This window comes from Pygoscelis adeliae, unplaced genomic scaffold (genome assembly GCF_000699105.1).
Source record: "Pygoscelis adeliae isolate BGI_AS28 unplaced genomic scaffold, ASM69910v1 Scaffold10, whole genome shotgun sequence".
Lineage (NCBI taxonomy): Eukaryota > Metazoa > Chordata > Aves > Sphenisciformes > Spheniscidae > Pygoscelis > Pygoscelis adeliae.
In genome coordinates this window covers 1960914-1977518 of record NW_008824053.1, presented here as the reverse complement: position 1 = coordinate 1977518, position 16605 = coordinate 1960914, and the positions used below count along the sequence as shown (strand labels likewise).

Genomic DNA, 16605 nt, shown 5'->3' with positions numbered 1-16605 from the left:
GGGAACTTACCAGCTTTCTGCCACTGAGATGGGGACATCCTGCCTCCCCGCTTCTGTGACTGTCTTTGCTTACTTTGTTCCAACAGCACTGCTTGTTGGCATTTCCATAAGACAATGACAGTATGGCAGAAAACTAATGCAAATAAAAAGGTGGATAATTACTGATGTGATGAGCAAAAACTGGATCCTTGAAAGGTCCAGTGAGCGGCAGTCAGGCAGTCAAGAGGTGACCCAATTAATCCAAAATAAATATGCAGATTACTTGTGAGGGTAAGATAGGGTATGAATTCACCATGCACTAAAATACCGTATTCTAACTCCTTTGGGGACGGCATTGATATCCAATAAAAGCAAGACAGAACTCTTGTTTTCAGAGTAGTCTTTCACTCTGTAAACTGACTCAAACAAAGGCCAGTTTAATTCTAATTAAAAGAATTATCTACGAGTTTGTTGAGTCTGCTTTGAAAGCTAATCTGATTGATACTCCAGAGTGCTCAGAAGTTAGCAAACACCTCATTTCTGCAAAATAGTCTACAGCCCTTTCAATGCTTTTTATTTACTTTTTTTCTCCTTTGCAAGGAATAAGGTAGTACGTGTTTCAAGGGTGTTTTTGTTGAGTTGCCTTTCAGCTAATTGCCCTTTCTTCTGGGAAGACTGTTGTATTTTTTCCTTCAGTCACTGGCATTAGTTAGCACACATAACTTCCACTGAGTTATCTGTTAATTCGTCTGTAACTTTGAGTGCTTTATACTTGTGTTATACCTTTGTTTTATGCTACACGTTATTTCAACTGAGAATACAGTGTGAAAAGATGACACATAAGGGCACAGATATTGGAATTGCAAAACAAATGCAGCTAGTTCTGTAAATGGCCCTTAAAAAAATCATGGTGTACATCCAAAGAAAGCCAATCCTTCTGTCCATGTTATCTTAGTGAAGATAAAAGGTAGGCTGTGCTTAAGTGAATGTTTTTGGAAGTAGTGGTAACTTACAGTCCCTTCTCTTTACTTACTAGCTGCTTACTCTCGTGCGTCTTTCATTGTGTAGGCCCAATCACTTCGGTGTCCATAATGCGAGCCTTAGGGAATTAGTCTGGCTGGAAAATAATCTCTTTGCTAAGGCAGGATTACTTTTCAGCTGAACAAGTTTCCTGATCTAATTCAAGATTCAACCACTAAAATAACTGCGGTGATGCATCAGTATAGCTGGTCTAGGAGTAGCAGAAAGCAATGGAGTAGCTCTGTCTTACCCATTCTGAGTGGTGCTGACCCTGTTCGTGCTTTGATCAGGTTTAGATAAGATGAATATAAACAGACCTTCAGAAGACTGATGGCTCGAAGATAATTGTATTTCTCTTATGTTGGGTCTGATTATTGACAATTCCATGATTGTCCCTGGATATTATATGTTGCAAATAGTGTGGGGTGTTGGTGGTTTTGTTTGTTTGTTTTTTAAATGATATACTGCCATTGTCAAATATGTGATTTATATAGGAGAGAAGTCACTTTTTTTAGATATGGACTGATTTTTTTAAGTCTTTGTCACAGTTAAACCTCCGTCAGTATATTCTGTGCAGTAAGTATATTACAGGTGAACTCAGATTAAAAAAATTTTTTTTTTATTGATTGCATCAAAAAGAAGGCAAAAAATAGTATACGAAACTAGACTAGATGGAGGATAAGTATTTTTATACACACAAAAATTATTTAGGGACTTTGTCCATTTAAGTGACCTACCTGCCTAAGTACTTTGGAAATTTTGACTTACATCGTCACAGTCTGCTGTTAACAGAACATAAAATTTTAAATTGTGGCTGTGGCAGTTTATGGTAACACAGTGAGATGCTTTTTTTTTAATTTGGCCAGTATAAACAACTGAATTACTGATTTTGTTCATCTGTTTGCTGCTTTTTTCTTTTTTTTCTCAAGTACAGATTTTATACTAATTTGAAGTATTAAAAGGAATTTGATTTCAATCTGAAGAATTATTTCAGTATTGCTATAGAAGTTAAATATTCCCTTGGAGTAGTCTGAAATTATACGTCAGTGTAGGGTATATAGATTTTGAGTTGATATGATTATTGTTAGAATTTTTACTCTTCATCACAGCGTTCTGCTCTTCAGCAGTAGAAAATTAAATACCCCATTTTCATTTTGGTGCACATTCTATACTATAGATATATACACTATAATGAATTTATTTCCCTTACAGGTTCAAATGTTTACTTGAGAAGAGAGCTTATTTGTTGGGGAGACAGTGTGAAACTGCGTTATGGTAATAAACCTGAAGACTGCCCATACCTCTGGGCGCATATGAAAAAATACACTGAAATCACTGCCACATATTTCCATGGTGTTCGTCTTGACAACTGTCACTCAACACCTATTCATGTAGCTGAGGTACGCGAAATTAAGCATATTTATTATAAAACGGCTTCTGTCTGTGAAATAAGTCCTGCACTGTTGCTACAAAATCTGCAGGATCTCTGCATGGCAGAGTTCAGGTGTGAATGAATCTTCCTCACAGCATAAGCAAGGTTTCTTGACTGGTGATGTTTAGATACACTTTCAGATACTTTAAACAGTTACTAGAGTGGTGTAGCTCTTGTATCTTTTAATTCTCCACTTTAGCTGAAATATTGCAGATGTGGATGGGCCTGGCTAACTTTTCCCTTATGTAGCTATGGACTTAGTGCAATGACTGCCAGTATCCAGCGTGGCAGTTTTAGCTGGGGTGATTGCCAAGACTTGGTTAAAAGTCTTAGCAAAATATATATGGCAAAGAAAAACTATTGCTGAATTAAACAGGAGGTGGTTTACTTCCCAGAATTTAAAAGTTGGTGAAGAACACCTGCAGAAAGTTTAGTCTGGCAGGCTTATTGCTAAGATTAGTGCTTATTATTTACCACGGAGCTGACTATATCCAGAAATTGCACTTACCTAGTAAATTAGCTTTAAATAGCTTTGAGTAGTGCGGCTTGTTAGTGCTTAGTCCTAGCTTGGTTACAGAGCTTACTTAAATCTATGAAGAGCTCTCTAAAACAAGTTGATTTGCCCACACAAAAGTTGTAACTGGCTCTTAAATGCAGCCATTTCAAAACTTCTGCCATGCTTTCATTTATTGTTACTATTTTTGGAATGGTAACTCTAAAGGCTTAAACTGAAGTCCTCCTCAGATTTCTTACCTTAACAGGTATCTCTTTATCCAACCTTTTGTTCTTGCATTTTGAGTTAAGATTTTGTTTAAAAACAAAGCTGTAATTAGCTTAAAGTCTTCAGAGAATTTCCTAGAATTATTCAGTCCATAAATAATCTCTGTAAAATGCAAACATGGTTTTATGAATGTTACCTGTTGTTAATATTTTTTAATGAACTGCATATGTGAACGACTCAATTATGTTTGGTTAGCATTCATGTTAATGATTGCATATACATAGGTGACAATGGATGTCTTGCATTAAAAATGTGTTGTGATCTATAGGAGATGCTAGCAACAGCCAGATCAGTCAGACCTAATCTTTATGTGATAGCTGAACTCTTCACGGGCAGTGAGTACATTGACAATGTTTTTGTCAACCGCCTGGGAATTACCAGCCTGATTAGAGGTACAATAAGCAGTTGAAAATTATGTAGGATTGTCGTGTATGGTTTGGAGTTTTTAATGTGAAACTAACATTGGTATGCTTTTATATTTTTCTTACATATACATGTTCTTTGCTTATGCAATTACCTTTTCTTCTTCACGTTCTATTTAACTTCTTCTGTGTTGTATGCTAATTCTTGATTTTGCTTGTGTTTGTGTGTCCTTCTGTGTAACAACTTTTTTTGTTCCTTAATCTTGGCTTTCTATTTGTTTCTGCTGCATGGCATTTTCCTATTGTCCAATCCCTGCCTAGCTTTGAAACTTGTCCTTTTTTTTGTGTCTACCTTTCCCCTTTCTGTGGCTTTTTTGGCTGTGCTTTTTGCAGTACATGCTGGACACAGCTAGAAAATTGCAAGCCGATTTGTATGTAGTGGCTGAACTGTTCACAGGAAATGAGGAGCTGGACAATATCTTTGTGAATAGGCTGGGCATTACCTCCTTAATAAGAGGTAGGCTTGCTGTGTGTGTGATCTCTTTCCAATGAGAGATTATAGATTATGTGCTTTTTTCTGAGGAAAAGGTTTCTTCTGGATTATGGACTTTTAATTTCATACTCCATGTAATCAGAAGTACAGTTTTTGTATTGTGACTTTTTTGATACTCAGCAAAAAATACAGTACTAGCTGTAAAATAAGAGAAGGCATCCTGCATTAGTTTACAGAAGGTTAAATATTTCACTCTTACTCTAGCGAGAGAGAAGGAAGCTGTAGCACAGTTCTGCTATGCAAGTGCTGCATCATGTCTGATTTTTGTTGCGTGAGTTTCTTAAAGCCTATGAGAAACAGTTTGAGAGTTCTGCTTTTTTTCTCCCATTTTTCCCTTACCTTTCTCTACCTTAATATATTAAGGTAAATAGAATACTCCAAGGTTGTGTATCCACACTGGAGAATATAGTTTTAATGTGATTTTTTTAAATGATTGAACACACCAAAATAACAACTGTAAAATGCTGCGTTGACATCTTTGTGCATGCTGTACTCTATGGTAGTTATTCTTATGCAAACACTTACCTATTTTGTTCTTTAGAGGCAATGACTGCTTATAATAGCCATGAAGAGGGAAGGTTGGTTTATCGTTTTGGAGGTGAACCTGTTGGCTCTTTTGTTCAGCCACGTTTGAGGCCTTTGATGCCAGCTATTGCTCATGCACTGTTTATGGATATTACACATGATAATGAATGTCCAATTCAGGTGAGCACCTAAACCGAAAACCGAAGTTTACATTTAATGTTTTCTGCATTGGTATTTCTGAACCATGGGAGGGCTTGGTGCAATCTGGACATTTTTCCTGAGCGATATTTAAGAAAAATGTGTTTCAGAGCTTCAAGTTTTCATGCAGAGAATAAAATTCTGTAACAACTCCTTCTGACGTTCAAGATTTTGTCTTTCAAGAGAAAAAATATATAAAGCTGCTTAATGAGCTGTTTTGATTCTTTCATTCCAGCTACTATGAGTGGATTGTTAACCTGTTCTCCTAAGCTCCTGTTTTACAGGAGAGAATGAGAGAGAATGGTGGGGAGTTGGAGTGCTTATTTTTGAGGGTTTCTCTTCAGTTGCTTTTATTAGTGCGTTTGTAGTAATTCCTTTCAATAATTCTGTTGTGATTAAGAAAATGATGATCATGTGATCAGCAATTCCTCTGTTAAATTGAGTATGTCTTCTGTATACTGAATTGGGAGGGATGAATTATGTCTTTGTTTCACTATTTATTACCTATTTATTTTTTAACGTAGCACCGATCTGCATATGATGCTCTTCCTAGCGCAATGATTGTTTCCATGGCATGCTGTGCTACAGGAAGCACCAAAGGCTATGATGAACTAGTACCACACCAGGTATGTGTCTATAGTTTAACTCCTAAGTTACTTTTAAAAATGTAAACTTTATTCTTGTCTTAAGACATATGTTTTAACATTGTTTATTTGAAATTCCAAGCAGTTTACTAGCTGGCATTACTTTGGATTGTCCAATTTCATATGAAACTTGAATTTATTATACAGTTGAGACCTCCAGCTGGTTTGTTGGTTGTTTGGTGGGTTTTTTTTTTTAGAGTAGTTGATATTTGCTTGCATCTTAATTTCTTTACAGATCTCTGTAGTATCTGAAGAGAGGTTTTATGCAAAATGGAATCCAGCAGGACACCTGACTTCTGGTGAAGTCAATTTCCAAACAGGAATTCTAGCAGGAAGGCTGGCCATGAACAGACTGCATCAGGAGCTGGCGGCTAAGGGCTTTAATCAGGCAAGAAGTGAGGGTAACATTGCGATTTCTCCATAATTATGTTCTGAGTGAGCACAGTTGCAATGGTATGTCTTTTCTAGGTGTATGTAGATCAAGTTGATGAAGATATAGTGGCAGTGACAAGACATTGTCCTAACACACACCAGTCTGTTGTGGCTGTAAGTCGAACTGCTTTCAGGGATCCTAAAACTTCCTTCTACAGTAAAGAAGTACCTGAAATGTGTATCCCAGGTAATCAGATTTGTTTTCAAGAGATGGCAGGTGTACAAAAAATTCAAGTTATTCTAATTTCATACTTTTTAACTTGAAACACATGATATCAATATGATAATTTTCAGTATATAACACTCCTTTTATATGTGCTAACGTGCATGCACCAGAAGTGGTTAAAGAAGCAATAACAAACTTTCCTTGCTTAGGGTTTTCAAAGGCATTCATATCGAGTATACTTCCTGCTATAAGCTCCCCATGAGGGTGTGGTTTTATTTACTGTCTTGTTTGTGAACTGGTAAGAAGTAGTTAACAGCAAGATGGTTAATTGTACAGAGTTGGGGGGGATTACTATTTATTAAGTGTTACACTGGGGAAAAAGGCTAAAATCTTATCATATTTATTGATGTCGTTACTATTCATCTTTCTTATATACGACTACTTTCGTGGGTTTAAAATACATCTTAATAAGAAACAACATTGTAATGCATAAGTTAATATAAAGATAATATATAGGCAATACATACATAATATTAATTAAATATGCAAAGTATTTACTATACTTAATAGTAGCAAAGTATAACAAGTTCTACACACTACCTGGCCGTATTTCTGAAGAGAAGCTTTCCAAACTGGCTTTTTAAGTATACTCAATTCTTTGAGTGGATGTGTGTGCCTGTTTTAAAGTCAGTCACATTATATGTTAAGACATTTACAAGTGGCTGCAAGACTTGTATACCTTAGTTTGTAGATTACCGAAAGGATAGAGAAAATTAGAATATTTGAATATTTATATAAGTTGTTACACTTTTAAGATAAAACATCTGTAGCTGCAGTTTGGAAACCAATCTAATATAGTCTCCTAAAAGATAATAAGGTAACTAACAGAACTGGTGATCAGTAAAAGACAGGTTGTAATTCACAAATTGTTGACTGATTTTTATGGTTAATTTATTATAAAATAATAAAATTGCAGTTTTAAATACAATACAGCAAATGAACGTGTAATGAATGTTTATAGGATATTTAAAACACTTCCTTATATGTTTTGTCACATTTGGTTGTTCTGTAGCTGTAAAACTGAGACTTGTATTTTGAATATTTAGGGTTTTAGGTTTTGCTTCGCATTTTCAAAAGAATCACTTTTACTTTAAAGTATAGTAACAGCTACAACACGATTTAACTTTTCTTAGGAAAAATAGAAGAAGTAGTACTTGAGGCTAGGACTATTGAGAGAAATGCTAGTCCTTACAAAAAAGATGAACATTTTGTAAATGGATTGCCTAATTTCACAATGGAACTCAGAGAGCATATCCAGGTAATTAGCCTCCTTCACCCATTGAATATTTTGTAATTTGTGCTATTTTGTATTAGAAAAAAGACACTGACTTTCAGTTGCAAATGTGTTTTTCTTTTCTAAGATTAAAGACAGTAAAATTATAAAGCAAGCTGGAACTGCCATAAAAGGGCCAAATGAATTTGTTCAAGAAATTGAATTTGAAAAATTAACACCAGGAAGTGTAATAGTATTCAGGTACGTTATTATAATTGCCAAATGCCTGTGTTAGTTAAAATAGAATGATAGGATTCTTTGTTTTGAAACTCGGGAATAGTTATTGTAAGTGCTATATTTCTACAAGTTATACATTCATATTTACAGAGTTAGTCTTGACCCAAAGGCACAAGAGGCTGTTGGTGTACTCCGCAATCATTTGATCCAGTTCAGCCCTCATTTTAAATCTGGAAGTCTTCCTGATGATCACTCAGCACCTATATTAAAAACATTATTTTCTTCGTGAGTATTCTTTAAGTTTCTGAAGTACCAAGAGCGCTACAGTGGGAGCGAAGAACAGTCTGTAAACTTAGAGTGAGGATTTCTTGTTTTGTTTTGTTCTGTTACTACAGATGGATTTGGATTGTCAGAGTGCAATACAAACTCTGAAATATTCTTTTTGTATGTATAATACTAAGCAGGGTTTATACTTCAAAACTTCCCAGGCTCTTTTGCTCACGTTCTGTGTAATTGTTGCTTAAAGTAGACTTACTAACATGGAGTGCTTGTCAGTTTTGGGGTATGATTGTTCGGGGTTTGTACTTAATACTGTGTTTCTAAATAAATACTGAAACATCTGAGCAGAACATCTCAGAACATCTGAAAAACCAAGCTCTTAATTTCCAAGATTAAGTGGTGAGAGAGTTGTATATATTATTTTAATGTAAGTTCAAAACTAGAACTGTTTGTGAAAACCCTTCTCTGTTTCCCTACTAATGCTGCTTTTGCATTTGGAAATTTTTTTTCTCCACTGTTTTTTCAGTATTGCATCTAAACTAACTTTGGCTGACCTAAATCAAGTACTGTATAGGTGTGAGGCAGAAGAACAAGAAGATGGTGGAGGTTGTTATAATATACCAAACTGGTCACCGCTGAAGTATGCAGGCCTCCAAGGTAATAGTTTTGGCATTCTTTTTTCTGTCAAGAAAAAAAGTAAAATAGAGCTGCTCAATCTAGATCATACTTTAATGCTATCTTATGGCTAGTGCCATTGTTTGGATAAAAAACAGTAAGGTTTTTTCTGCTTGACCATGCTACTTATCAGCGTTGTACCCAGGAAATCACATACTAAAACAAGAACCCTCTCTCTCGCTACTCTGGGCTGCAGAATTAAGTTCCAATATGTGTTTTAACACCAATGCCCTTGCTTTTAAAATAAAAAGAAAATACATATACCTCCAGTGAAAAGTCACATTAATTAAACCCTAGGCATTACTAGATTACTGAGGAGTGTCAGTCACTTATCAAATGTATGAATTCCATCATGCTAGTTATTCCACAGTGATTTTCATAACTGTCTAGGATGTACGCTGAGGAAACTACAATTGAGTTGTATCCTAACTCGTTCTGCAGATCAAGAGAATACAGTTAAATCCAGTTAAAGCATGTGTTCCTGTGTACCTCTTCCTCCTGAATTGTAATTGCTGTTTGTGATAATGGTGTGTCTTTTAATACAGTGTTGGGTTTGTATCTTCAGGGTTAATGTCAGTGATGGCAGACATTAGACCAAAGAATGATTTGGGTCATCCATTTTGTGATAATTTAAGATCTGGAGACTGGATGATTGATTATGTCAGTAATCGTCTGATTTCACGTGCAGGAGCCTGTACAGAAGTGAGTAAAAATACTTATTTGGTGACTTTGGGGTTTTAAATTACTAGTTTGTTTCCTTTTCAATTACTGGTATATTTTTAAATTCAGTCTGTCTGTAACATATTTCTTGTCTAGGCAATTTCTTCTAGGAGATTAAACCGCTAATATGTTTTTCTTCCCTCTCCTCAATCCTATTTAAGAATACACTGCAAAAAGGAAGAGAAAAATATGTAGGGCATGGAGGGGTTGTTAGCTGTTACATAAAGGCCTGCAGGGATCCTTCCCCGTTTATTACTTTTCCTCCAAATAAAAATAAAGCAACCGTTTTTTTTAAGTACTTTCAAAAGAGGGCCTAAATACTACTGAGGCATACATGATTATGATACAGATATAGTAAGATTGCACAGTCAAGCACTGAGAAGATAAGAATTACTGAGATTCAAGTTACCTGTATAGTTGCATTAAAATACAGTCCTTTTCTTTCTTTGTCATGTTTTCTTTTCCTGCACAGCAATTGCTTTATTCATTTCACAAGATGAAGACCTGATTTGGGTAACTTGCATAATGAATATAATAATAAAGGCTTTAGCATTCTTATTCCATTTTGTTTCTGAAGTCAAGTGTAGTGATAGAAAGCAAAAGAATGGATAAAGCAGTCTAATGTTATATTGAAGCAAATGCTGAGTCTGACCTCAGTGACGGAGCTTTTCTAGAAGGGAAGTTAGTCAGATACTTGCCAGACTTACTGTCCTTCAAAGACTGTTGCTTATTTTTTCTGTGGGTTTTTTTTTTTGAGTTCTTAATTTGTAGTGTCTCATTCTATTTTGCAGAAGATATAAAGTACCTATAGCTATACTGAAGTCACATGAAACTAAACTTTACAATTTCACCATTTACATAAGTAGCTTTCCCTTCATAATTTCCAGGTTAAAAGTATAGTGTCATCATGTAATGTATCGACACGTACTTTCTTCATCTGCTCAGTCTTCCATCTGCAAGGTTTAAATCTTTAGTGACTTTCCAATAGGTTGTCATGATATTCTTTAACAGTACTAGAAGGAAAGAGAAGAAATACTCCCCAGGTGTCAAACATTTTGCAGTGACATAAGGATGGTGAAACTCCACAATCCTGAGTCCTAGACCCTGATCTGCAGTCATTTTCACTAGTGGCCATACATAATTTAGCCTTCTGATAATTTTTCTGTCTGTAGTCTCAAGCTTCATTTCTTCGGTCCTGTCTTTTTAAGCAATGAGAAACCTCCTTCCCACACTTGGGTCGTAGCGATGCCTTTTGAGTTGTAGCTTTCCTTTGCTACTCAGTTTTAATAACTTCTTTGTGATTAATCTTTTTCTTTTTTTTCCCCCTACAAGACTAGCCATCCTCGTTTCAGCAAAACATAATCTCTATAGTTCATGTTCTTGCCCATTTATGTCATAGTACAGATATAGTACAGCTTTTTCCCTCCTACTTTTTTTAGAGTTCATCTCTCTCAGCTTAAATTTTGGAGCAGGAGGATACAGCAATTCTGCCACGAATATCTAGCGTGGACAACTTCTTAGACGTGAATGGTGGCATGCTAGTGGTGATGTTAATAACTGAAGATAACCTCATCTTTGTGGTGGTCAAGCATAACTTGGGTGTAATAAATGTACAAAAACTGTGACGAATACTTTAACTAGATGGATCCTGTAAGCACTGGGTTTTGAACCCTAGTGTTATCAAGTTCTAATTATATTGTATTTTAATAGGTTGGTAAATGGTTGAAGGCCATGTTTGTCTACCTAAAGAGAATTCCACGTTACCTCATCCCATGCTACTTTGATGCCATATTAGTGGGTGCATACACAACGCTTCTGGATGTGGGATGGCATCAGATGTCTAGGTATGCTTGGCATATCAGAGCTATAGAGGTATCTGTATATATTTGCACCTTTTAAGTTTTATCTGCTGGAGAATGTAATTTGAATATTTTCATACTTGTCCAATGTAAAAGGGTAAAATTGGCAGTGAATATCAAATCCATCTTCTAACAGTGATGGTTTGGAAGATGGAGAGTTCAGATGTCTATCCAGGGTTTGAATTTATAACTACTGTTGGCATAGTACAGTAGGAGGAGGAAACTCTAAGACAGCACTTCTTTGCCAGGCTTCGGAAACTTTTTTTGCTATAACTTTAGTACAACTACAATAATTCAAAGTTTGGGGAAAAAAGAAAATACTGGATTGTACTTGATGCTGATGCTTTGTTCAACATTTCTTCTCTAACACAGCTAAATATCCTTCATTTTCTGAGCACTTTGCTTAGTTCTTGAAATAACTGTTTAATCTTCAGTGTCTGCTTCTCCTTTGTTTCTTGGAAAGGGAGATTGATTTAATAGAGGCTTTATTCTAGCTATGAACATTCTGAACAAATCAGTATTGTTTTGTAAAAATACAGATGTTAAAATGGCCATAGAATTTGGTAATGGCTATTAAATCATGTGGAAAGTAGTATATTTTATGAAAAAATGCTTGGAGGTAAACTAGTCAGGAATGCAGGTTGCATTATTTTAGACAATGTGTTAATTGATTTATTGATTTACAATTTTTTTTTTATATATGTGTATATATATATAAAAAAATGTGGCAATCTTTAAAAATACTGACTAGGTTTGACAGAAACTTTTGTTTGTTGTAAAATATCTTTTATCATATTTTTGAGGTCTTAGGTCTGTATGTAGGCATCAAGTAAACCAAACCAATTCCCTTTTTCTTTTTTTTAACCCTTTTTCCTAGAAGTATTTGACATGAACACTCCCATTGGCGTTAATAAGTTAAAATTTAAGGCTAACATTGGGCACCCGTTTTGAGGGGAAAAAAGTGATTTACAAATTAAGGCTTGTGTACATAATTAGTTAATGCAAAATACTAATATTAACTCACTGTTAGTTTATTATCTTTATTATGCATAATACGTATTAATAATCTTCTGTAAATGAAAAAGGGTACATTTTATAGACTGATATTGCTGAATGCAAAGTTACTTTAACTTAATTATGTTGAATTACAGATTTGTGCAGAATGGATCAACATTTGTTAAACACCTTTCCTTGGGTTCAGTCCAGATGTGTGGGATAGGAAAATATTCTTGTCTGCCAGATCTGTCTCCTTCCTTACACGATGTTCCCTATAGGCTGAATGAGATTACAAATGAGAAAGAACAGTGTTGTGTTTCCTTGGCAGCTGGTAATTTCTGACAACATTTAAAAAAAAAAAAAAAAAAAAGTCTTCCAAAATAGTTAAACTGGTTTTAGTAGCTCTATGAAAATTGTCTCCATTGTGCTTGGGATCCATGTCAGCCACCATGTATAAAATGTTAGGTAGCAGTTTTCCTCACTTTTCCCATGTGTTTTAACTTGTGTTTAAAATAAAGATTTGCCCATATTAAGAATACGGGAGTTTTGTCTAGAAGTACTTCTTGGGGACAACCACTTTGTTACTGCTCTTGGGGGTGTGTGTGGGGAGCTTATAAATACTTCGTTTAGAGTCATTTTTAGCTATATCCACTTTTATCATATATGGAGATCCACAAGTATGTTCTTTTTCTTTCCAGAAGACTTGCTTGAGATAAATATGCTTAGCATAATAGATTTTAGTTTATCTTTTTTAAATATGAATTTAAGAACTGCCTTGTAATGGAGTACAAGGGTGAATTTATTGTTTACAACTTCTCAGAAAAAGAAAGAACCATTAGCAGACCAGAAGAACGCCTGATGTGAAACTGTCTCCAAAAGGAAAGAGCATAAAAGCAGTCAGCAAACGGTGTTTATACCTCCGAATGTTCTGCCAGCACCTGGCAGTCTTTGACTTGGGCACTTTCCTATGTCAAAAGTATTATCTTCTGTGTTTAGTGGCTTAGAATGAATTTATTTTTGTTCCGAGTTGGCCCGTTCCTTTCTGAAACCATAGAAACTTTTAACATCTACAGATTCTATGGCATCTCTCTCACTGGGGTGTTTGTTTTCTTCTTTTTTTTTGCCATCTGTCTTTCTCTCATGGAATTTTACTGCTTTTATTTTCTCGCTTTTAGTAACATTCCATTTGCCTGCTTTAGAGTTACCTAGAAGCACAGAGGCACAATGTTCGCTTAAATTGGTCGTAAAGATTAATTATACTAAAGGGTTTGGTTTTAAATATTCCCTTCACGTATTCGCTGGTAGTTGTGTCTGTGAGATTAAGTCGTACATGGATTGTCATTCTCAAGTGCCATTGCCATATACCATAAAATTGCGGAGGTGTGGAGGCCGTATTAGCAAATACTTTGGAAAAGTAAGTGATAGACGTTAAAATATTGTTCTACCAAGCATGTACAAGAGGCTGCTGTTTTGAAACTTCACCGTATGGGATTTTTTGTTTGTTAGATTGAAAAACTTAATAAATGGAAGAAAAGACAATTACTGTTGTAATTATTATGCTTTATCAGTCAGAATCACTCTTTAAGTTACACGTTATAATGTCTGCAGTAAGATGTAGTTGTAGAAGCTGCTGGAAAAGAGAAGCAGGATTCCTTTTATAGTGGCTGAGAACAATTTTGGCTGAAGAAATTCATAGCTCTCCAGTCTTATCCCCTTTATGCTACTGAGATGGCATAGCTCTCATACATAAACACTTGCCAACAAAGCGTTATAAATCTTGTCATAGTTCTGGCTTTTTGTTTGTTAGTTTTCTTTCTGCTTCTTTTAATTAAAGGGTGGCACTTGGTTAAGTTACAAAGTGATTTAATAAAAATTTCAATGTGACTATTATTGACATGAGAAATTCCATTGCGTGATCTTGAAATTCTAGAAGATAATTGTTCTAAAATGAGGTTTTATTTCATTTTATCAAGAACTTGGTCTGGAATATTGTTTACTTTAAATATCTTAATCTAGGAAAATTATAAATGTGAATATATTTTTCCTTCTGGGTATTTTATACATACATGTGTGCTTGGAGATTTCTGCCATATCAATAAATGAGATGAACAATGACATTTCTTTTTAGGTTTACCTCACTTTTCTTCTGGAATTTTTCGCTCTTGGGGAAGGGATACCTTTATTGCACTGAGAGGTCTAATGTTAGTTACTGGGCGCTATCTAGAAGCAAGGTAAGACTGACTTATACTTAGTTCTTATTGGTTTTGCAGGTAGTTAGGAAAAAGGCATGCTCTCAAAACCTCTAACACAAGCTGTTAGAAACAGTTGATGTGCAGTATAAAACTCTAACGGCTCTAGACAGACTTGGGAGTTCTCTCTAAGTGGAATTAAAAATACTACTTCAATGATTCTCTCCTGCTTTCTTAGCACTGATATGAAGCTGATGTTCTGTGTAGATGAGGTAGTTTTAACCCCTGTAACACTACTGCTTGTCCTTAAACAAAGTGATTGTGTTTCACATGTGCTTGCATCATTGTTGCTGAGCAATAATTTCAAAATTATTTATTTAAAACTTGAAGTAGCAAGAGAATACTCTTTTAATCAGAAAGGTATGATTGCATGTCTACCGTGATTTTTTTTTTTCGCAACTGCTAGTATTTGTCTGCTAATACTAGAAATCAGCTAATTGTGGATTGTTACAATCTGGTATCTGTTTGTAAATGTTTAACCTGACAAATGAGCCAGATATAAGCCAGATCTATTGATTTGATATTTCCATTAATCTTTAATTTGGGTGGAGCTCGCCACATGGTACAAACATAAAAATTAGTTGTTTTACATTAGCATGTATTTATGCTGTTGTACATTTGGCCAAATATTACCTTTCTCGTGCAGTAAGATCTGCAGTCTACTAGTGTGTTTATATTCCCTTTTAAAGCTAGTTGGTATCCATGTTTTCCACAAGGTATGCGCAACAGTTCTCAAATGAAACATTTCATAACCTCAGTTGCTGTCACCTTTCCTACTTTAATAGGAAATTCCCATCTACTCCTGCCCGCTGTCTCCATTCCATCAGAGTGGATACCAGGGTAATCACAAACAATGTCAATAAAAACCTTCCCTGTGACCTTAGTGGGACTTGGATTTAGGTTCTATGTCACTACCTATAAAAGAGCAAACTAGCTTTTCCATATTAGCATATGTTGTATGTTTTGTACAGATTGATTTAAATGTATTCATGTTGGGGAATTAGTAGGGAATAGATGACTTTTTATAATAAAAAGTTGTTCATGCTAAGTGAAGTAATTTGTAGCTTTTAACCGCAAACTTCTGGCATCTGTCTTTAAGATCCTGTTTGTCTCCTTGACTTACCTTGCTATCGAGGTAAACTTGTTTGCTTTGTACTTGGTCCAATAATGGCCTTGAAAGTAACTTAGTCAAGACTGTGTTTTTGTTTTGTTCTAGAAACATCATTTTAGCATTTGGTGGGACTTTAAGACACGGTCTCATTCCCAATCTGCTTGGCCAGGGGACACATGCCAGATACAACTGTCGTGATGCTGTATGGTGGTGGCTTCAGTGTATCCAGGACTACTGTAAAATTGCTCCAAACGGATTAGACATTCTCAGGTGTCCTGTTTCTAGGATGTACCCAAGAGATGACTCGTCTCCTCAGCCTGCAGGCACTATGGTAAAGATCACTTCTGATTTAAGTATTTAACACAACTATAAATTTTCGATGAAAGGATGTAATTTTTCTAGCTACAAGAACCTGTCGCTATCTGTTGTTTATGGTGAAATTTGGTTATAGCACAAGAACTCCGTATTTTATGCACTCCTCACTACATCTGCATCACATGATTAGACAGGTGCAGGGGGTTGGGGATGGAGGAAAAAAATTCCATCAGCTTCTAAATTTTTTCTTCGCTTTTTGTCTTGGAAAAATATTTATATCAAAAATTGTATAAATGTATTGCCATTGACAAAGATGCTACTGAAAATGTTAGATGCTTTTCTTTTGAAGTATCATAAACTGGAGGGTAAGAATTGCTACTATTTGCACATTAGATAGAGCCTTTCTACTCATTTTTCATCTTGCCGTTCACATATCATCCAAATATGCAATCAATCTAGGATCAGCCACTTTATGAAGTGATACAGGAAGCAATGCAACGACACATGGAAGGCATAAATTTCCGAGAGAGGAATGCTGGTCCGCAGATAGATCAAAACATGAGAGATGAAGGTAACATATACAGAACACTTGCTATGCAATTCAAAAGATTATGATTATATTTTATATCTTTTTCTCTAGCTATTGAGTATATTTGTGGAAAAATTAATTATGTTTAATGCAACTAAAACTACATTACTTTAAATACATTTAATGTTTAAAAAGTGCCTAATTGTTTATTATCAGCAACTGCTTATATAGAATCATAGAATCATTAAGGTTGCTCAAAGATTCTATGAT

General features: G+C 35.2%; 1 protein-coding gene across 1 annotated transcript in view; it reads left to right on the top strand.

The window, feature by feature from the left end:
- AGL (amylo-alpha-1, 6-glucosidase, 4-alpha-glucanotransferase) overlaps window positions 1-16605 on the top strand; it is a 42056-nt gene that overhangs the window by 12449 nt on the left and 13002 nt on the right. The window contains exons 12-27 of the mRNA XM_009333748.1: window positions 2212-2399; window positions 3481-3604; window positions 4669-4832; window positions 5375-5476; window positions 5730-5882; window positions 5963-6113; window positions 7286-7410; window positions 7514-7626; window positions 7753-7887; window positions 8408-8538; window positions 9122-9258; window positions 10987-11120; window positions 12287-12462; window positions 14260-14362; window positions 15597-15822; window positions 16266-16377. Coding sequence (XP_009332023.1) covers window positions 2212-2399; window positions 3481-3604; window positions 4669-4832; window positions 5375-5476; window positions 5730-5882; window positions 5963-6113; window positions 7286-7410; window positions 7514-7626; window positions 7753-7887; window positions 8408-8538; window positions 9122-9258; window positions 10987-11120; window positions 12287-12462; window positions 14260-14362; window positions 15597-15822; window positions 16266-16377 — 2274 coding nt within the window. The remainder of the gene's footprint in view (window positions 1-2211; window positions 2400-3480; window positions 3605-4668; window positions 4833-5374; window positions 5477-5729; window positions 5883-5962; window positions 6114-7285; window positions 7411-7513; window positions 7627-7752; window positions 7888-8407; window positions 8539-9121; window positions 9259-10986; window positions 11121-12286; window positions 12463-14259; window positions 14363-15596; window positions 15823-16265; window positions 16378-16605) is intronic.